Source organism: Amphiura filiformis, chromosome 20 (assembly GCF_039555335.1).
Source record: "Amphiura filiformis chromosome 20, Afil_fr2py, whole genome shotgun sequence".
NCBI classification, from domain to species: domain Eukaryota; kingdom Metazoa; phylum Echinodermata; class Ophiuroidea; order Amphilepidida; family Amphiuridae; genus Amphiura; species Amphiura filiformis.
The window spans coordinates 54209418-54233196 of NC_092647.1; the positions used below are offsets into that span (position 1 = coordinate 54209418).

The 23779-nt window shown below is 36.9% G+C and overlaps 1 protein-coding gene across 1 annotated transcript in view; it reads left to right on the top strand.

Moving 5' to 3' along the window:
• LOC140142016 (uncharacterized) overlaps positions 1 to 23779 on the top strand; it is a 41972-nt gene that overhangs the window by 2860 nt on the left and 15333 nt on the right. The window contains 2 exon segments of the mRNA XM_072163919.1: positions 12766 to 12799; positions 19810 to 19910. Coding sequence (XP_072020020.1) covers positions 12766 to 12799; positions 19810 to 19910 — 135 coding nt within the window.

The window sequence follows — 23779 nt, forward strand, 5'->3', positions numbered from 1 at the left end:
GATTCCTCATCAAATTTCCTCTCAGAAAATGTATACATTGACTATGATAGGATAAGTAATTAAAAATTTACAGCAACTTTTAGATTTTGAAGACATCCACATTGCTTACTACAGTGTTTCATACGAAAACGGGTAGTTTTGTACGTTAAAGTTTGTATTTTATAAGGTTAACAAACCATAAAGAGTTCAAAATGATTAAAAACAATTAGCAGAATTGTTTAGCTGTAAATTAAGACCAAAACCAAGTGTATAGCCCCTGTATAAGTTATTTTATTCAAGTTACAAGCGTGAAGCGCCCTGTTCCCATAGAGTTTATGTGCTCCTCCTCCCCACCTCCTCCTCCCCACCTCCACCACCCTGACTGCTTGCAATTCAATCAACCATAGCTTCGTTAGTTGAGAAGCTATATTGCTCATATTTATAGGGTGGTTAGTGCTATTAAATAGCTTTCAAATGAGACCAAAACCGTGACATTATCTTTTTGTTTAGCCGCGGTATGATGAATTTAACAGATCACAATTTGAAAATACGTAACAACACCACCATTTTTGGGTGGCGAGTTCAAAACACATGGCTCTACCGATGGCAGTCACTTGACGTGCCCTTTCAGACGATGGTGGACTACATTATTCAATATGGCAACAGCCAAATGCGTAAACAAAACAGACAATATGACGGCAACACTGCCTGCACGATGGGATTTAATTATTTTTCCCGGAGCCAAGATCCGTTTTTAGCTCTATTGGCTGGGTGGCCCTATTACAGAAAAAAAATGCACAAAATATATTTCCCAGTGCAATATATATACATTTTCACATGAAAATAAATAATTTTAAATTCTAAGAAAAAAGAAGAAGAAAATTTTTTAATTATCGCCGGGGATGGGAATCGATCTCGGGACCCTCTGCGTGGGCGGCGAGATCCATAACCACTACACTACGTAAACTCATTGATACACACAGTGGAAATTTTCAGTATATATATCGTAACATATCGTATGCGTTATTCATACAAAAACATCAAAAACAGTACTTACAATGAGGTTCACTGGCGAACCTCAACGGATTTAGACTGATAAAATATTGCTTAATAACATACGTACAGTTTTGGAATAATTTGAGACATTTTTGTGTTTACGTGTAAAACCAATGACAACGTCAAAATTGAGCCAATCTTGGCCGGCCCCCCCTGTGCCCTTTAATGAAGTTGCTGTCAGTGCCCCAGCCCTGCCCCTTCATTATAAAATCATCTATCAGACTGTTTGTGTGTGTTTTCTTCGCTTTTGAGAAATTGCCTTGGTGCCCTTCTCAAATTTTCAACAGTTGCCATGATGCCCTCTTGAAATATTACAAACTGTCGTGCTGCCTTGCCTTTTCAGTGAAAATCCAAGGCAATTATCAACTTGCCCTAAAAAAGTTGCTGTGCCCCTTCAGATCCTTAATTCGAGGGCTGCCCCTCTTCCTGGAAGTGACATGCAGAAAATTACTGGCTCTGATTCCACTATTTCTGTTCTGAAAAAAAAACTAGAAAAAGTTATACTGCCTTGCTTTTTCTGGTCTAATTTTAAAAGCTGTTTTTAAAGAATAAATGCCCACAATGATTATAATGTTCACATTAATTTCTGTCTTGAATGTGCTCCAAAAGCAGTGGTGTGGCTGACAATCAAGGATATTGAATGACGCCCCTTTATGAAATTCAGCGTGCAATATGCAAAAATGTTACTAAAGGGCAGTTGCGGAAGATTTTGGATTTTGAGCACTTGTATTTTCTCTGATAGAATTATCTCTGATAGAAGTATAAAACCTGAAAATTTAATTCCAGTCCTATTCTCACTTGGTATGATAAGTCACAAAAAACCCTCTGATGCAGACGTATTCACGGAAAGTGTACTTTTTGAGTTACTTGTACATGTGTTTCCAGGGCCGTAGCAAGGTTGTAAAATGTGTGGCGGCCATGACAAATGTGGGGTGGCCAAAATACAAATATATGACCAAATTGAAATTAAGATATAAAGAAGAGCATAACAAATTTCTCAAAAAGTGGGGCGGCCATGGCATCCCCGGCTGCCCCGCTTGCTACGGCCCTGTGTGTTTCAGTCACTGAAGTGTGTAGAGCTTTGATGGAAACTGGTACAGTTTTGTTTGCAAGAGCGACCAAGCTGAAGAAAACCAGCAAAGAAAAAATAAGAACCTCTATCTTTTGGTTGAAATTTATTAATGTTCACCATTGCAGACTTACATATTTTGTGCGGATGTACACTTGTGAAATATTTAAATTTGTATGTCCTCAACGATGAAACATCAATTCTTAATACCGAACATGGATGCAAAATCGAGACATCTCATGCAGAGACCGCTACAACTTCCAAAATATACAAACTTTATTTGTTTACATTAGACTTTAAAAGCAAGGTGGTTAAAGAAGGCAGTTTTGGGAGTAAACAATCCTCAACAGAGATCTAATTTTCTATTATTATTTTCAGATTGTACAGGGAATAAAATAAACTTGCTCTAATTTCCTTAAAATTGGCAGCAAATTGTTCATCTACTTGTGTGAATTCAGAAAAAGAATAGTTTGTACTATCTATAGGCCTAATGTCAAATAACTAAAATGTGAGATAAAAACGATGTTCAAATTGACCATTTGGTTGACATAATTACGGAACTGCCTTAAATTTTGAGGTGAGCCTCTAATGATTATTGTAAGATTCACTGACTGAATGCTTCAGAACTTTTGACTTTCACCACTGAATGGAGGGGGGGGCACTGAATCGATCAATCTACATTATGTATGACCCTACAACAACTAGTAGATTGGGCACCCTCTCCAGCATGGTATGCGTATGGTATGGTATACCCGGGGCATGCGTTCCCACTTTCCGCTACTTTCTATGTAGCGTACACCCTTTGCACTAATTTGGCAAAATTTGAATTGCTCTCCACAGATGATATGGATAAACGTACACACATATACATGTACATACTCCCTACACGGCTGGCTGCCTAAGCCCTTGTTTGGCACACTGATTTAGTGATTTAGCCATAATCACGGTCAACTTTGGTCTCAAATTTGGTTGATCTTGATATTTAAAAAGCACTAGGATTTTGGGACGTAATTTTATCTTATTCCTACTCCCGCACATTTTCCAACCCTCTCCACCAAAGTATTTACATGTATGAACACAAAAGATCGTAGGCTTGATGTTCAGGCCTTCCCTTTCAGAATGGCTGTAGTGTACCCCTAGGATCATTTCATGCCAAATCAAAAAATTTGCTGAATCTTGGCTGGTCACCCCCTCAGATTTGGCTGAAAATCATTTCTAGCATACCTCTATGGGCAAATATTAATGCTCAACTCCAAAAGGTTTGGAAGATATGGTGTAAAAATGGGTACCGGCATTCTTAAATGCTGGGAAGGTAACAGACTCGCTGTGGAGGAGGTGTAGCGATCCCCCTATAGTAACATTACATGGAGGAGTCAGGCCCAATCGCCAATGAAAGAGAGATGGGCAGTGGGCACTCGGAGCACCAAATACAGGGTTGTCTCCTTTATCTTTACCTTTTTTGCAAAACTACAAAAACATTTAAAAAATTTATCCCAAAACGCAAAATCTGGGTACGGTACTTTGGACCCATACATTTTTTTTTGTCACCTAAAGGCAGAAGCATTATTTAATATTTGTGGGGATTTAAAAAAACTGAAGGTATAAAAAAAAATGACTGACACAACCTTTCCATTTTTCCCACTTGAGGGCAACACAACAATTTCTTTTGTTGGCCTGATGGTATTGACCTTTCAAACTCTACTGAACATGCTGAAGGTCCACCCACCCACCCATATTAACCCCATGCATTAACCTTCCCCTACATGTACTGTGATGTACATGTACATCTCGGTTCTTCAGTTGAGACATGGTTGAGAGAACAATATTTTCTTTGAAATAAGCAATATGCATGAAATTATATTGTAGACTTACATAGTCCCTACTACTTAGCCATGAATGCTAGTATTATTGATGTATAAATTTAAATTATGCATTTTACCTGATTCTTAAGGGATCTAGAATGAGCGTTTATTGCGTTTCGACAGTATTTTTTGTAGGACATGAGAGCACCTCAGACCTATCGAATTGCATTCTGAATCTGAAGCATGTCTTTCTGATATCAAATAATTTTCATTTTTTGAAAATCACAATATAATACAAATTTTATGACAAATTATAAAAATTTGATATTTTTCAAATTTTTGATATATAACAGTCCTCGAAGTAAATTATATAAATCTAATGATATATTCTTAAAGCGTATGTAGCAGGGAGGAAAAGCCGACGGTCAATTGAAAATTTTGACCTTTCATATTGAAGATATGGATTTTTTTCCCAAAAAGACCTATTTTTTTTGGTGTTTTGGGAAAAAATCCATATCTTCAATAACTTAAAGGTCAAAATTTTCAATTGATCGTCGGCTTTTCATCCCACCTACATACACTTTAAGTATAAATCATCAGATTTATAAAGTTTACTTCAAGTACTGTTAAATATCAAAAATATCAATTTTAATGATTTGCCATAAAATGTGTATTAAATTGCGAATTTCAAAAATCAAAATTATTTGATATCAGAATGACATTCTTCGTATTCAGAATGCAATTCGATATGTCTGATGTGCTCTGATGTCCCAAAATAAATACTGTCCAAACGTTCATACCCCAGCCCTTAAAAGTTCAAGATTAAACATTGGCATTATGTAGGCCTACATATTTCATTTTTAATTAGATATCATGTCCTTTATCAAATAATACTCCCACTTTATTGACCACATTATATATTATATCATATTATTATTATATCATCATCTACATTAGCTCTATATATTATATTGTAGACAGCAGCTTGGCCTGAATTATTGAATGTGTGTTCTAAATTAAATGTGTGTTTATTTCAGTTCATGATCAGCTGAACATGGTGAATCCCCAGGCCAGCCAACCTGTGTTATTGCTGCTAGGTGCTAATTATAGCGCTGCTGATTGTATCAGTACTAAAACCCACTTTCTGCAACCAGGTGCTTGCAGAAAATGCTTTTCATTTTCATGTCAATGTATGTCCATTGCTTTTAGTACACATAGTTGTCCACAATGCTTTCGTTTATTTATATTTTTGTGAAGGGGAGTGTACTTTTTTGGTCAAATTCAACCCCAATTGTAGTATTTGTGCTGTTTAATAGGCATGTTTTACCTGAAAGTCTAGTACTATACTATGATCACCTCTTACCCCTAACACCAGTAAAAACCACAAAATACCACGATGAAAAATTCATAACATGCATGCATCCCAGGGTCTGCGATGACGCAATCACCCGAAGTGTGATATGATCACGGAATTGCTGGCCGGGCAGCAATAACCCGAGCAGCTACCGGTCGCGTTCGTTCGCTTGGCATGCGAGGGGTCAAAGGTTCGAATCCCGGGGGTGCCAAGTCAAAAATTCTTCTTCTTCTTCAAAAAATCGGATCTTCTCTGACTTCCGATACCAAAAAGCATGGGTCAGTGTTAGGGTTAAAATACATGTATTTTTCCAGATTAGAGTGTCCTTTACCCCTAACACCAGTAAAAACCACAAAATACCACGATGAAAAATTCATAACATGCATGCATCCCAGGGTCTGCGATGCCGCAATCACCCGAAGTGTGATATGATCACGGAATTGCTGGCCGGGCAGCAATAACCCGAGCAGCTACCGGTCCGCGTTCGTTCGCTTGGCATGCGAGGGGTCAAAGGTTCGAATCCGTGAGTCGCAGGTCAAAAATTCTTCTTCTTCTTGAAAAAATCGGATCTTCTCTGACTTCCGATACCAAAAAGCATGGGTCAGTGTTAGGGTTAATAGGTGAGAATTATTCAGTTTTTGTTACTGCAGGAGCCAATTAAGGTCCAACTTATGCCCACATAAATGGGTCAAATAATTGTATACTATTATATTAGGAATTTCAAAAAACCCAAATTATTTGATGTCGGAACTATTCAGAATGCAATTTGGTGCGTTTAATGTGCTCTCAGGCCCCACAAAAGATACTGTGTAAAGGTGGTTTACCAACATCTTAGGGCATGGTTTTTGCATGTAAAAATTAGAATTTTTACAAAACTTTAGGATGTGTCTTCAGGAAATGTTACAATATGGTTTTAATTGACGAAAGTCTGTTACTTGAAGTTTTAACTTGTATACCGGGTAGTTATAGTTTTATGCATGTGGAAGTGAACATTTTGGAATATTATCTACACTATGGGAGAGCATGGCCCAATGGTTAGGGAACTTGCCTTTGGTGTATGAGGTCCCTGGTTCAATTTAAAGCCTCAGCGATTTGCTGGCAATTTGGTGGAAATTAATTGGCAACATCTGTGATTAAATTAAAACTTCCGCTCTCACCTATGGTTCATTTAGAATTGGGTAAAATGAACCATGAAAGTACTCCGTCCTTCGGAGGGGCTGTTAAGCCGCCTGTCTCGTGTGCACTGTACAGAGAGCCATACCTGTAGGCCTGTTACATGAATCTCACAGACAGTTTGACTGTATCTCACAGTCAGTTTCGAGTAGCGTGTTAACCCCTGACTGTTCTCAACCCATCCCTGTGTTCAAATGGACCCCAATTGAAATAGAGGCTTTGGGTTATCCAAGGTTGTCAAACACAAACAAATCAAATAAATTTAGAATATCTACCGAATTCTTATCTCTCAGAGGCTTCAAAATATTTTTGGTTGGGGGTCTGAGTCTAAAGTACTCTGTGTAAGGGAGCCTCTCACAACTCTTTTTTTATATGGTGGGGTGGGGAGGGGGTGGAAGGAAGCAGATCGTACCACTGTTCCAAAAGTTCATTATTCCGATGATTTGTTACTCCAAAGGGTCATTTCTCAGAATTTGCAACAAGGTTTGTTATTCCGGAAGGGTCAATACTCCGAAGGCTTGTTGTACTGCGACGGGTCAGTACTCAGAAATTCGTAGTGATGACCCTTCGGAGTAATGAATCCGGTGTTAAGTTTGGTATAATGACCTTTAGGAGTAATGAACCTTCGGAATAATGACCTTTCAGAATAACGGTCCTTCGGAATATCGAAGCATAACAAAAAATCCATTCTGTAAAATCACACTTTTGGTGTTTTTTGGTTTTTTTATTGATAACTGAATGTTTACTTCCAAGGATCAAAACATACAAGTTTTTTAAATTTTGATAATTGTATGTTTTATACTGATTTCACAAAAGTACACACATACAATCTAACATAAAATGTATAACTTTTTCCCTAAATAAATATTTCCAAGGGATATTGCTGTTTACCAGTAAAACAGGAAAATTATAGCGCTAAACTAATGGAGGTCTATTGATGTGCTTCAAAGAGAATTAAATTTTTAATTGTAACGAAGTATTGAACTGAAACAGTGCTTTGGCTTTGCTATATTGTTTGCATAACCTGTAACCCACCCAACTGAAGAACAGCTGATTTACTGGCTTGCATTGGGCTCTTACAGTTGAAATCCATACCCCTATGGAACACACAACCTAATCTTCCACACAGGGAGTGGGAATTTTAAATGGGATTGCCTGAATGGGTGATTCTATTTGAAATCTACACCCCCTGTGTGGGATATTAAGGTCATGTTTTCCATCTATAGGGGTGTATGGACTATAGCTGGAATGGCCTATTGTTGTCACTGCAAATTAGTTAAGCTTTGCTTTGCAGCATACAATTATATCATAACCAACTTAATCAGCGCCATATTCCTATTTACATGTAGTACCCCCTGAAAATTTGTCTAACATACAGTTAACTTGTAGTGTACTTTTTTCACATGGAATTTGCGTATAGACTCATAAATACATGTAAACAGTGGAGTTTCATTATTTTGGTCCACCATGCATGATCATTTAATATGCCAATAATTTTGTTAGGAATTATTTAAACAAGTTATTATTAGAAATTGTTGCTTTAACATTCATTTTCCTTATCAACCACCTCAGAGCTTGACATTCAGAGGTGGGTATTTTGACATTATGAAAGAGGAACAGCATATATTTTACCCATCCTTAGTTAGGTGTTTGCACATAGAGCCAAGTAATGGCAATATTATAATAATGAAAACAGATATGTGTACATCCATATCAAAACGATGCACTTGTCGGCTGCTACATGTGTCTCATTTCACATATTAGCGAGGGATAAATACCACACTCAACTCAAGTGGAGGTCACTTCAAATCATCCCCAAGTCACATGGTTGACCAATACAGAGAACATTCCTTAACCATGTAACTTGGGGATGATTTGAAGTGACCTCCGCTTGAGATGAGTCTGGTATTCATTCCTAGCTATTATTTGAAATGAGAAACATGTAGCAGCCGACAAGTGCATCGTTTTGATATGGATGTACACATATATCAATGGGCTATTCCAGTTGATTTTCATACACCCCATATGAAAGACACGACCCTAATCTTCCACACAGTACAGGGAGTCAGTGTACATTGTAGATTTAAAAAGGAATCACTCATTCAAGCAACCTCATTTGAAATTCACACTCCCTGTGTGGGAGATAAGAACCCATCTTCCATAGGGGGTATGTGGATTTTATCTGGAATAGCCTAATTGCCTAATTTTGCACAGGGAGGGAAGTGAGCACACCACCCACACCTCCTGTGGGAAATACTGGCAAAGTGGCAACAATATTGGGGGCTTGATATTTATTGACATTTACAAAGAAGATTCCCAGCATGAATTTTTTTTATGTGAACTATTTTATTATTTAGCTTATTTAGCTATGTACAAAGTTTCATAGTGCACTGACTCTTCCTTCAAGTTGAAAAATGTGCAAAAATATTGTGCCCCATGTTAGTTCTGATATATATACATGTAGTTACCCAATAGAGAATGTGCATATATGACGTATCATACTGTAAATATGGCGGACTACTCGAATACATTCAACAAAAGCATGATTGGTCCGAATTTCGGGAGAATCTGAGAATCGATTCTCGCAAAGATTCTCATAAACAGATTTACGTGAATCAAAGTTGATTCTCGCACACTTTTGAAGTTTACCCAGAAGTGAGGCACTAGTCTCTTTTCTGCTCACTAGTGAGCAAAGTTTTTTCCAAAAAACTCCCTAGCTACCCCCCCCCCCCCTTATATCTAATAAGGTGATGTTGCAACTTCCAAGATTATCATTATGATATAGCCCATGGATTCTGAGATTTAAGGCCACTAGTGAAGTTAGCATGGTGGTAAGATTGCACTGTAAATTGGCATGACTTTAAATGAGAATGATGATTGATTTATGATCTGTAAGTCAATGGGGTCATTGTCAAGGAGAAATTTGTTTAGTAGTATAATCATGATAATGTGAGTTTGGTAACTTGCTGTAACAAGTATAACCTGCTGAATAAAATAAAAAAAGTTATATGTTGGTTAACACTTGACTTGGTGCATGAAGGTCATATGCATGTTATTATTAAATGTAGGGCCTATACATTTACCTTCCTGCTAGCAGTAATCGAAGGATTGTGGCATCAGTGCAGCAGAAAGCTCATTATTTATTTTTCCTCATAACCTAAGTAAACCATTTTGGTGTTAATTGTTAGAATATATGGTTGATATAAAAAAATATGTCTTCCTTGTAAATATGTACAGATCCTCTCCATTTCCGCAGCACTGAATCCTGATTTACTTCACCTACAACAGATAAACAAAGATATTGAAACAAAATTTTGTCCCGGGATTTTGTCACAAGCTAAATAAGACACTAGGTTAAAATCATGGCATATGAACTATTTAATGAAGCTGAGATAAACAGGTGAAGGTAGAACTTTTTGAATCACCCTCGTCTGTTCAATAGACCATATTGAAGCACAGAAAATATATGTACAAAAAATCTGAAACATTGCTTCTACATGTACATGCAGTACATGAAACCATCTGTATACATGCTTTACAGTAACATTCAAGCATCTAGAGATTCTAGAAAAGCAAGCATGCATGCATAACTGAATGTAGCAAGATATTTTTGTGGGCAACAAATGTCTTGGTAAAATTTGCAAGAACCTGCGTAAATCTTATGCTCATTTTTTTCCTAATTGTCTTAAATGGATGGTTTGTAAACTTAGGGGTTCCTTTTAAATCGGGAAATCTAAAACATCATGTGAAAAAATTCAGTTAAAATGACTTGCATTGTAATGAGATCTCCGCTGATGTACATGTTTCCTGAGAATGACCTTGAATGGTCTCCACATCTAGATGAATGATGTCACCTGAAACATAATGAAGACTAGCTATATAATGTATTTAACATTGATGATAACAAAGCTGGAAAGGAAAATGCATCACTGATTGCCTGGCTGCTTTTTTCTTAGAAAGGGGGGGGGGGTACTCAGATATACACAAAATACTTGGGGGTCATACAATTATCAAATGACACTAATTTTGGGTCATAAAATTATCAGAAGAGCTTTCCAAATAAGCAAGGGGAATAAAACTTAATACATTTTTTTAAATAATTTGTTTTGGTGCTATGTGTGCATGCAGAAGGGAGGGGGGGTCATAATTTTTTTAACATGAGAGTGGGGTCATAATTAAATATCTGATCACTGACATTCAGATCCCCTTTCTAGATCTATAAATTCGAGGGTTGAGAGCAAGAATGCCTCAACTCACAATCACCTGCTCCCTCAAAATGAGCATCAAGTCGCCAGGACACTATATAGAAGATCCATTTTTCATAGAAAACAAAAGACATTGTGGAAGAAATATTGATTTTTGAAGACCAAAGCAAGGAGCCATCTTTGATACTCATTTTGTGAGAGCTGATCATAAGTGAGTTATGGTTTTCTGGTTTTGAACCCTCGAATTCTAAAATTTAAAAACCTTGCCAACGAACTGTTCCACTAGGATATTCTTGTATGATGATATAATAAAGTGGTACCATTGTTTCGGAAAACTTCGGCCAATAAAATTTGTAAACTTCTGATCTAATTAACAGCATTAACATATTACCTTGCAGGTGACTGTCAATAAAGTGATGAAAACAAAGTCATATGTAAGCACTCCACTTACGAAAGTGCTACCATTGTTCACACTATTCCAAAGTTGTATATGCGTGGAAGCCTATAAAACAGACTTAAGCGGTCGATGTACACTTCTTTATCACCCACCTTGACTTTAGCTACATGAATATTGATTGGTAGCATTTTCCAATGTCAGCACTCAAAATGGAAACAATAGGTGATACAAGCTTTAGTTCGTTATAATTTAGATTTCTATCATTGATCAATATTATGCATAATGTATATCATTTGCTCATAGGCTATAAATGTTTTATCTCTAGATTTTATAGATTTGACATTATTGTTTGGCAACTTTATGTTCCAATTGCAGACGTGATGTTGATGAACATTTTCAGCATTGCAACTGATTTTATTGTTTTTTATTTGTTTGTTTGTGTCATTGTTTTTCAGTTATTTCTGCTTGAAAATCATTCAAAATACCTGTTCAGCAAGGGTGAAAAAAAGAGAGCTTGAACAAGGGGCCACTTTGGAAAAAAGTGGCCCTGGCCCTAGTTCACCAAGATTTGGAGTGAACCAGGAGCCACTTTAATAGGATGAACAAGGGGCCATTTAGTGAAAATGGCACCTGGTTCAACAAATTTATCAAGGCCCCATTTCCAATCTCCAAGGGGCCAATAAAATAAAGATATGCTGAATGAGTTAAATAAGCAGTAGTTGCTTTAAATTAGAAATGTTTGCTTCACTATCCAGCTGTTGGCCAGTTTTGTGAGAAAGCGTCTCCTCGTCAACTAAAATTGATATGGAACCAGGGCAGGGGCCATTTCAGAGTTTCTAGGGCCAAACGGCTCCAGTCTCTCACTTATTTACACCCTTGCTGTTCATTGTTTTATGTTGATCATTCTTCATCTTCAATAATTACATACATGTGTATTCAGTACTTGAGGTCTGATTCACTGATGACATTACCTGTGTGGCAGGCAATGTGCATTTTATTGTTAATGCTTGTGACATAGTCTGACGTACATTACCTGTGTGTGGCGATATACCTTCTGTTACTAAATTATATTTGTGACATGAGTATCCATGGAATGTATGCCAGGTATATACCATATATATATATGAGTCCAACTTCAGTGTATATTTATCTTCACATGGTAACAACATGACAAACATGTCTGAAAATATTACATGCCAGTAGTATCAAGTTTGTTCCACTTATAATTGGCAAAAAAAATGAAACTCATAACATCATGTATTGATACATGTATTGATATACATGTAGAATGTCATGCACGCAGTTGGGCAAAAGCTAGTTGCTGTTGCGTAATGTGTGAATGGTACAAGTTTATGTGAATTTATGCAAGCGTAAGTTTATTAGGATGCGCGCAGTAACAAAAAATTGCCAATTATCAGTTTGGGCACTAATACTTCACGCTGAATGCAACAATTACCAAAATAAGTATAATTGACACACTCTAAATTACACTGAAACTGACTTGATTACATGGTTCTCAAGATACAATGCCGATTCATTTAAAACAAAATATCACTTTTGCTTTTAGTTATATCTTAAAATAAATTGTCTGCTTAAAATAGTGTCATAAGTGTGTTAGTGCCATGGCAACAATATAAAAAATGTATTTTTAGTGTAGTGTGATTTTGATTTCCCATTTATCTAATGACTAACCATTGTGTCTTTTGTTTTTTATCCATTTCTTTGTACAGCCCTGAAGCCAAACTGAAGATTCAGAACATCTTGGTAAGTAAATTATCAAATGAATAGAAAGGACTTTGAATCTATGCAAAGTTTTTGCCCTTTGATTTTTGTCTCTTTCCTGACAAAAAGGCTAAAGCAAATATTGTCCGTCCAAAAAGGATTATCAAACACATGCTTTGATCCGTCAGGCACAGACCAAGGAGACATTGGCTCACTGGACTGGCAATGGATGGCAGTTTTCATCTTCGCCTCTGTAGAGCTACCTGTATATCCCAGATATGTCGAAATCCAGCCCTGGCTCGGATCTGCCACGCCATGCATGGGTGAAACTCAACCGTTTGCGAATAGGAGTGTGTCGCTTAATTCAGGGCCAGTATGCGTAGATGGGGCCTCACCTAAAGCCCACTTTGTGAGTGCTGAAGGGAAAGCAGATGGCAGACCACATCAATCCAAGCTTGTCACCTTCAGCCCCCCAAATGGAGCCAAGGGACTCTCTGAAGTTGATGCTTCCACACGAGACTGGCTGCTCAACAGCAAACTTGAGATTTGAATCTCCCTTGTTAGCAGCATACGAAAGAAGAAGAAAACACAAGTCTTACAAAATGGTATTTCCTGAAAGATGTAAAAGTTTATAGAAATTAGCCTCAGTTATGCCAACTCGATGTAGATAGCGCAAGCTGTAACCCTCTCATTTTTGGTTGTCAAATTCCTATGGGAAGATACAAAACAAGATGCCAAGTCTATAGGCAGTGGGTATTGATAGGATTCCAGAATAATGATAGTCTTTTGTTTTGTGTTTTATGTTGTCACCGACGTTATGTTTTGCACTCTCTGCTATGATTTTTGATTTGTTTGTGTGTTTTTTCAGTATCACTGCCCCTAATTTTGCGTGATTTGCGGTTCACAGAGCCCTGTGATTTTCTACTTCATTGATAAGCTTTGTTCAAGGCTTTATGCTCTTTCGCAAAGTTGCCCGCAATGGAATATTCTGCAGACATTTTTTGTCAGGGTAAATGTTGCAGCAAAATTTCCACTGCATTTGTTGAAATTTAAAAAAAAATGTTTGTAAAAATCAAGCAAGGCATATCCTGGCTTTTAGACTGGGAGACCCTGGACTCTGGCTTTGCATGCGTCTTATATAGGAAGGGAAAGTGTACTTCCGAATTATTTTAGCAAATTATTTCAATTTCTTGTTTGCGATCTCCCAGGGTATTAGTAGTACATTGTGCTGATTACATACAATGAGTGTGTCACTCATGCTCAAACATTTGTAATGCTCACAATGCAATTAGGCCTAATTTCTGGTAATTGCTGAATTGATATAAAACATCCAGGCTCAGAAATTTGGCAAGAATCGGAGAATCTAATGCACCAATCAATTTGAATCCCGGCCCAGGGGGACCCGGGACTAGCGGGGATTTAGCCGGGGAAGTACATTTTGCCAGTGTGATATCACCGCCATATCCCGCTATAGTCCCGGCAGTGTGGGGCAGACAGGGTCTAATTCTGCATAAAACCGGGCAACGTTATTTCTATAGATCTGCTGCGCATTCAAATTGCATTGTATTGCATCGGTATTTCATTTGTGTCTATGCTAATTATGTTTACACAACATGAACTCACATGTTTTCAAGCAAATTCGCTGATAATAGGTGATCAAAAGCGATCGGAATGTTACAAAAGTACAGATCGCATTCAGCTTACTTCATATGAGATGATCTTTGGAAAAATACGGCATAATTTGTCTTGGTGTTTTGCGGAATGCTATGCAGTAAAATATTAATACGCTGCGGCAATTCATGATTGACAACTAACAATCGGCGTGTCCTTCAGTATCTTCCACTGTCAATTTCTTATCCACTCACTAATCCTCACAAAAGCTTTGTGTTGATTACGTAATGTGTGGAGGCAAATTGCAATAAGTACAATGAAATAATGAGTAGGGCGGGCTCGAGGCGGGTTTCTTCTTCATCTTACGTAACAGTATTGTTCTCCAAAAAACCCGGAAGCTTGTCGTTTGGAGCTCTAGCTGAAATACAGCAAGATAATGTAAGATAGTAAATGTAAACCTGTATTTTAGCTAGAGTATCTCGAGCTAGTGTGGGGCACAAATTTGCTTTCGGAAGTTAAAGAAGATATGAAAAAGGAGAGAAGATGAAGAAAGAAGTCACTTGGCACCCCCGGGATTCGAACCTTAGACCACCCGCATGCCAAGCTCACGATCACGGACCGGTAGCTACACGGGTAACACTGTCCCGGGCAGCAATTCCGTGAGCATTTAACACTTAGGGTGATTGCGTCATTGTAGACCCTGACATGAGAACAATTATGCTGAAATTGTCGATGGTGTTTCTACATGTAGATATTTTTAGGTTTAAAATTTAAAAAATATTCCTAAAATCATGAAAGAAAAAAAAAGTCCTGGTATTTTTTGGAACCCAAATGTATATCGACACACTGTCGATGTCAAGATACAAAATATGTTGACATGTCGACATCAAAAAACGGTGCCGACACCAGCCCTACATGAGAATAACAGACTTCAGTAGTAGGCACAGTATTCCTTTAATAACAGAAGCATACATTTCAAAATTGATTTTCATTTCATCTGATTTTATTCGGCATAAATAGCGTGCCACATATTTTATGCATAAAATTTCTGGTATAAAAATTGATTTCCTCAAAACAGGTTCTTTTTGACTGCATGATCACCTCTATGCATTATACATTTAGTATTAGGGTGGGTATTAACAGTTTATGCCATGACAATTTGCACAAGCAAGACATGGATTTGTGCACATTAGTCATGGTTGGTCTTTATATTGCAAACCACTAAACAAGTGTGCTGTTTCCTTTGTGCAAACATATGTAATAAATTTGATAAACAAATGATTCAGTTTAGATGGCAGTTTCAGCTCAATGTAGCATCTAGTATAATATGTAATTTATGTTGTAAGATTAAAATTGAATAAAGGCAACATCAAACCTTATTTTGTTTGATTCTATCACATGAATGTATTTTTTTCCGGTTGGTGAAATGTTAAACTAGTGTACACATCAGTTGTTATATATATGAAAACGGGCTAGTCCAGTGTGTATAATAGGAAATCTGGAACAATCTAATACTCAGACTTCCCTATGTTACACTTTAACCCTAACCGTACCAAACATCAAAAAACCTCAATTCAGAAAGCGTAGGAACAAGCAGGTATCCTACGTGGTGCGATTGCATCATCATGCGAACAGTCATGGCGACGGAAAGCTTGGCCGGGCAAGCTACACCCCTGTGGCTAGGTAAAAAAAAAAAAAAAAAAAAAAAGCGTTCGTGGCACCCAAGGGGTCGGGGTTCAAAACCGCACTCGAGAAAAATAGTTTTCTCTTCTTCTTCCTTCTTTCTTCCCCTCACCAAAAAGTAACTGGGGCGTTAGGGCTAATAACTCAAACTTATTATTAATGTTGGAATGCTTTTGCTCCTCTGTAGGGTTGCAACGACATGAATCCAGGAAATGATCCACACAAATATTCTTATAAAAAGATTGGCATGATTCAAACAATGAGCAGCTGCAGCGCCGGGGGGGTGGCAATTTTCCACTTTTTACAGCAATTTTTTGACAATGAGATTGAGAATATCATGAATGATTCCCAAACATTTTCTTCATTTGTACAGATAGTATATACTTAGGGAGTGTTCATAAGTACTTTGGTGAGGGGGTGGAAAATATAAGGGATCAAAATAGTGATGCAGCCTAACTAACAATTAACCTGTGTACCACATATCAGCAGTGCAACAAGCTACATGTAAGAAGTGGTGCAATAATTATGTGTACCCCCGGTCTGGTGAATTATAGGGGGGGCAAAAATTTGTTGACAGGCTAAAATGGGGGGGAAGCATTTTTTGGCAAGTCAAAAGTGGGGTTCAAGCGATTTTTGGCAGGTCAAAAGGAGCGATTTTTGGCACAGATATTTTGGGCACCATTTCTATATTACGCCCTAAAAAGGTGTAGGAAAACGCTAGAAACACATTCAAATATGCAAAATTTCCTGCTTGCTGCGCTCGCATTATATGATAAGACAATTTAAGGTTTTAAATTCGGGTTTCCCCAAATTCTTGCATGTGGAAGGGGGGGGCAAAGAATTTTTGGTACATCAAAAGGGGGGGCAAAGATTTTTTGGCACTGCCAGAGGGGGGGGGGGCAAGCGATTTTTGGCAGACCATTTTGAAAATTCACCACCCGGGGGTACACATAATTATTGCACAGCCCCTAACCAACCTTTCTTTAGCTAAATTTTGTTCATCTTATTGGTTTAATAAAAATAAGACTCATCACATCCATGTATTGATAGAATGGCGTGCACGCAGCACAGCTCTTATGCTAGTTGCGTGTTGCATAATACACGTGTCACTTGTATGACCCCCGGGGGTGGTGCGTCACTTTACAAAAGTGCGTCGGATTTAACTATACCATGACCCACATGTGCGGCTAAACAATGACGGACATTTGCCGACAATGACTGAGCCCCTCGTCAAAATTGTGACGCACATGTTAAGGATTATGCAGGGATTGAGTTTTAAGGTGTGCGAGTGCGATTCGCACGCGCCGCACGCCTGAAAATACGCCGAGGGTGCGATTTTTCAAGACACCTAAAAAAAAAAAAAAAAAAAAAAAAAAAAAATTTTTTTTTTTTTTTTTTTTTTTATTTAGAATGTCCCTGGAACTTAAAAATGTCCCTGAAATATTTTTAATTTTTTTAAAACTTGAAAAAAAAAATTACAAAAGATTTTAAAAATTATAAATTCATGTTCAAAATAGGTAAATTTATAATTGATGTTCACATTACAACCTATTTATGAAGTAAAGAAGCATACAAAACAAATGCATTTTAAAATCATTCATAGATTATTATGTGAACATAATTTACAAATTTGCCTATTTTAAACAAGAATTTATAATTTTAAAAAATCTTTTTGTATTTTTTTTTTTAAATTAAAAAAAAATTCCAGGGACATTCTAAAGTTCCAGGGACATTCTAGGGACATTCTAAATCCAAAAAAAAAAATTATTAAAAAAAAAATTACAAATGACACTAGCAATAAGTCCAAAGTCCAGGGACATCTATGCAGTATACACCATTCATTACCCCAGAGCTTTTACCATGGCCATTTAAAAAAGTACATGTATGTTGTCACAATTGCTAAGTTTTAGCTGAAAATGAAATCATAGTCATACACCAGTTTTGAAAAAAGCACACCTTGGTTTATTTAGGTGTGCGATTTGCAGCACACCTAAAAGCACACCTCGGGTTATCCAGGCGTGCGATTTACAGCACACCTGTCACATTGCAAAACTCAATGCCTGATTATGACTGTCCTCATGACGCAAATTTGATTCACCATTTAGGTATTTTGACCGACACTGATGCACCTAACCATTGACTCCCCTAAGTAAAGTGACTGACACTGACGCACCCCTCGGGGTATGTTGTGACGCACATATTGAGTAAATGACCGTACCCTGCGTCACTAATTGGTTGGTAAATGACCCAACCATGACGCACATCCCCCGGGGGTCCTAGGGTGGGTCATACAAGTGACATGTGTATAATGCACAACTGGTGCACACTGTTTGTGAATTTACGTGAGCGTGAGTTTGGACTTTATTGACGCGTGCAGTGCACTACCTTACAGTAATCAAAAACAAATAATTTTCGCCAATTATAAGCCAAACAAACTTTACTTGCAGAACAACCTAAGTGTTATTGTTATCATGGATCCCCGGAAAAGACAAAATTGGACTGAACTTGTAGTGAACTTGTGTGCAATGTAATATTCACAAGTGCAAATTTACCCAAATGGAATGTAATTGCACACCAATGTCAAAAATAGAGGTTGACGCAGCAAGCTTTTTTTGAACAAAGAACATAAAATCCATGAGAACACAAATTTTTATTATATGGAAAATGTAATACTAATACTATAGTCTTTTCAAACTTTGACCAATGCATGTAATCTTTTACATAATTTTATATATTCATTTTATATATGAATGTTAGCTGTAAGCTGTTATTAAACCAAATTTATATCTAGTACTTAATGTGAACCCACCACCAAATACATGGAACAAATCTGTAGGACCTATATATTCCTTATTATATAGCATGGCAGAAAAACACACATGCACAGTTGAGCACCTTACATTTTATAATTAGGTTGGCTAGCCAATTCTTAAAATAGGAGAGAAGTAGGGTGGAATGCTACATGCGTTGAGTAGGCCCCTCTGTCCATGGTGTTTGTCTGTTTGCAGTTTTAAAGGTTTACAAAATTGAACCCTACATGTACTTGGATCAAAAGACTGAATTAACCAAGTTTCAATCAGGGTTCCAAACCTGGAGGTTCGCAAGCAGCTTGAGGTCAAAGGTCACTTCTAATACATCATTAGATGGGAATATGTATGTAAACTCTAATACAATATGATTCTCTATTGGGTAAAACAACAACAAAATACCTGTTACTTTGAAGTTACAGTTGCCACAACAATGTATTTGTTTATTTTCCTTGAAGATAGCCAAATTTCCCACAAAGTTTACAAAATTTCAAACTATTTTTTAAGTTTTTCTATATTTTGGGCAGAATTTCCCAGTGAGTAGCTGCCTGAATTTCCCGCTTTTTCCAGTCCTGGTTGTTTAGTAAGTTTACTGTAGGGTGGTGTTGTTTCACATGTTCAGGTATTAAAGATGACAATGTTTGTTAAAGTCAGGAGTGTTAACACTCTATGGAAATTTGGTGCACCAAGTGAAGGATTTCCCACCAAATTTCCCACTCAAAAATGTCTCAAATTGACTAATTGTATGTACAAAATTGCAAATTCTTGGGTGCCAAATCTCATTCTCACTGGGCCAAAGTGCAATGTACTGAAGAGTAAAGACTTAGGAGTATGCCCAAGTTGTCATCATTGTAACATGCTGTTGTAAATAAATTGAATGATATGTCAATACTAATTATTGTATTTATGTGTGATTGAAATTATGGTAATATTGTTTTACATTTTTTACAGGATGAAGTGGATAAGTTCAATGATTTGGAGAAGTTATTACTCTACCTCAAACTACCAGCTGGTATTACAGACGCAAATGCTGCCCCTACTCAAAGCAAAACGTAAGTATGTTTTGCAACAATTTGGAGACATTGAAACCCAGGCTAGAGATTTGGTGTCCATTTAACAGGTGTATATTTTTTACAGAATGGCTTATTTTTTCCATACCTCAATTTTCAAGAGATGTTTATTATTTCCATAACTTGACATGTTTTTTCAAAAAGATAAAAATGTTTTTCCCCCCTTCCATAACTTAAAAGTGCTTATTTTTTTCCATATACCACAAAATTGTGAAAGTTTATATGCCCCTGCCCTTAATCTGTTTTCTCATACATGTATTATATAAATACATGCTGTTACATGCACAGAAGACTTAAAGCAGGTGGGTGAAGGTTTTATTAGGTGGGGGTGGTTTGAGCTAAATATATCTTATATTCTTATTGTGTAACAATAAACACAGTTATTACACTTTCCTTATCATGGCAGTGTGTAAAATGGTGCTCATCCGTGGGTCCGAGACAGGCTGCATTGTCATCAGAAGTGATAGTTTCCTAACAGCCTGTCCGAAGGATGCCCTGAAATGTTGCCACTATAACGTGATGGCATTGTGCTGCGTTACACGCCGTGAGGTATTGCTGTGTTACGTTTTGTAGGTCGCACATGGCTTGCTTAGCAACTTACTTTTCTCTGTTTACCTAGGATAGCAACCAGCTACATTTTCATTGATTTTTAGGGCCAATTCTTGACCATTTTCAACCAAATAAAGTTTAAACATGTTCCCGTATATTCCTTTATCTCCCGTATGAATTTGGCGACATATCCTGGAGAAAGGAGAGATTTATGACTATACTACTTCTGATGGCAGCGCCCACAGAATCGCTTGGAACATGATGGATGGAAGTTTTAGTCATAATAGGTTTTGTCCATGCAATTTAGCGATCGTCACTGACATGACTGAAACGATATGGCATGGAAATTTTTGCTTTGCATTATTGTCACTTTTTCATTGAAAAAATGGGAGGGGGTGTTTATTAGAGGGGAGCATTTTACAAACAATACGGTATTTGATATTAAAACAAAGTGGTTTTTAGCTTGATGACAACAGCTTGTGTTGATCCACTATGGACCACAATGGCCTCATCCCAATGGCATAGTTCAATAACCCCAATTAAACACTCATAGTGCAAAATTTGACCTCAACTTACTGAGTATGAGTTTTGGTACCCAAATTTGCATAGGTTATTCAATGAATGTACAAATGTATTGGGGTTAAAGAACTGTGCCCTGATAGATGAGCATGTTGTGGATCCTAGTGATCACCCCTCCTGCACTTCATATCAGATTGGCAAATAATTCTATGAAACATAAAGGTGCAATGGATAAGTCTTAAAAGAAGTTCTAGAAAGGGATTATTTATTTTCATCAAAGGGTATTTTGTTGTTTATGCGTCAAACAGTATGAAATTGTCATGAATATTACACTTAAAGGAGGATTTCGTGATCCTAGCATCCTCTTTTTATGACATTTATCAGTAGATATCCACGAAAAAAGCTTATTCCCAAAATTTCAGTTGATTCCATAGACAATGTGTTGTAATTTTGTTCTGGTATACCAGAACGAAATTCAAATTTAGCGATATTTTTGCTAAGCTAATTAATTTGTAAGAAATTTTTGGTACATAAACATTATGTAGGCAGAGAGGTATCCTGTGGTATAAAAATCTCAACTTTTTTTTAGAAAAGTGGGGGATGAGGCTGTGGATCACGAAATGCCCTTTTAATAAGCCGTAGTATTTTGGAAAAAGCAAATTTCAATATGAAAACATCAAATGTTCACAATGTTGAGTCTCACAAATGAGCAAGTGTAACAGAATGTTAAAATGAAATTATCCCACTTCCTCACAAATTATGCTCACATACATGTACCTCATAACAATTTCATTGAGGGCTTGGAACCTGAACTGAACTATAATGTATTAATATTTGGTTCTCTATGGCTACATCAGGTAAATCCAACACTGTAGAGGTGTCTACATGTATGTGGTATGTTTAAAAATTGTATCAAGGAAAATTGGAGAGTAATTAATCTGGCTAGAATTTCTGATTTTTCGAAAAGAATCAAACTTCTTAAATTCAAAACATCAATTTTGGACATGATAGTCAATGCAGTTGTAGTCAGGGTTGTCACGGCGCTGGACGGGTCAGTCCGGTACTTTTTTTACTTTTCTGGAAGTGGATGATGATATTTCATCATAAAAAGAGCAAGAAATTTTTTTAGGGGTGTGGTACCCTCAAAGCCCTGATCCCTAACGTTTACTACGCTTCGCCTTCAATATTTTAACCAGTACTTTTTTGGTCAGTACTTCCAAGCTCTTGTCACAAGTCATGCACTAACACTGCCAATCTAACAAATTATAACAAGGAAAATCACTGCACATGCATGCATCCCACATGATGCAATCACCCAAGTCATATAGCAGGGATGTGAGAGTTCCTCTTTTCAGCTGATTTCCTCTTTTTTTGTTGCCAAAATTTACACGTTTTTCTTTTATTTTCAGCCCATATTTGGCGTTTTTACCCTGATTTTATGATGTTTTTAGTGATTTTCCTCGTTTTTGGTCTGTGGCCTCTCACACCCCTGATATAGGCACAGAATCGCTGGCCTGGCTAGCGAAAGCCCATGTCTACCTTTTGGGGATCCTGTGCTTGGCCCATGAGGGTTCTAAGGTTCGAATCCTGGGGGTATCAAATGACTTCTTCGTCCATTTTCTCTCCTTTTTTGTTCTTTTTTTCCCTTCCAATAGCAAAAAGACCATTTGCCATGTTAGGGTTTAGGGGTTTATTATTTGTGCATAACCAACAAAAAACAAACAAAACATAACATGAAATATAATGGCAAATGAATCACATGTTTGAATGTTTCTGTTTACTGTAGCGAAAGAAAGATAGTACATGTGTGAATTTATAATACAGTCATGATTGAACCATGGTCTTTGGAAGCTATGTTATTAATGATATTGTTCATCCATATCATCAATATGCTATGTATAGCAATCCATATTCACATTGACAACAACAAAGGAGTAATAACAGGCAGTGAATAATTTATCAGTGAATGAAATCAAACATACACACACATATACAGTGCATGATAACATAAATCATATTCATGTTCCCAGTTTGAATGTCATTGAATTAATGTTTCCATACACTTGTAATAAATCAATTTTTATGATATAATTCAAGGAAGCTTAAACCCCATAATTATGGTCCATGGACGGCACACATATAAAGTACTTCATGCTTTTAAAATGGTTTTGACACAACAAAAAATATTGTTGGCAAATTGCACACTTTGTGTGAGCTCTCACATGCAGGCAAGAGGAACATAATCAAATTATAAAAACTAACAGAATATATAATGACCTGGAGTTTGAAATTGAAATTGTGAAATATTAATAAAACTGGTTGATAGGAATGTAAAAAAAGATGGTTAGGTCTCGATGAGACCAGATCCAATGGCCCTGTATCGTATAGTTTCCCATTATTTTCCATAATGAAATGTAAAAAGTAATCACTAAAGTGAAAGAATCTGTTTTGCTTGAATGAGCAAAGCAAATTAAACCTTTGTGGAATGAAGTACCATGCCTGTACAAAGGCAATTTAATTTAAATCTTTGCTGCAGTGTGAATATGGTCATCAGGTACGAGATTGTTTGCTTCCTTACAAATATGAAAACAATTACAACAAATAAAAAATAACTCCCTTAAGATTTTGTGAGATTTTTGATATTTTGATGTCGATAAGCAGTGTTAATGCTTATGGTTTTTAAATTGGGCTAATCAAATTGTATTACAGGCCTGGAAAAAATTTGCAATTTTTTAATCTTCTTGCTCGGATTTGAAATTTGGTAATTTGGACAGCAATTTTGC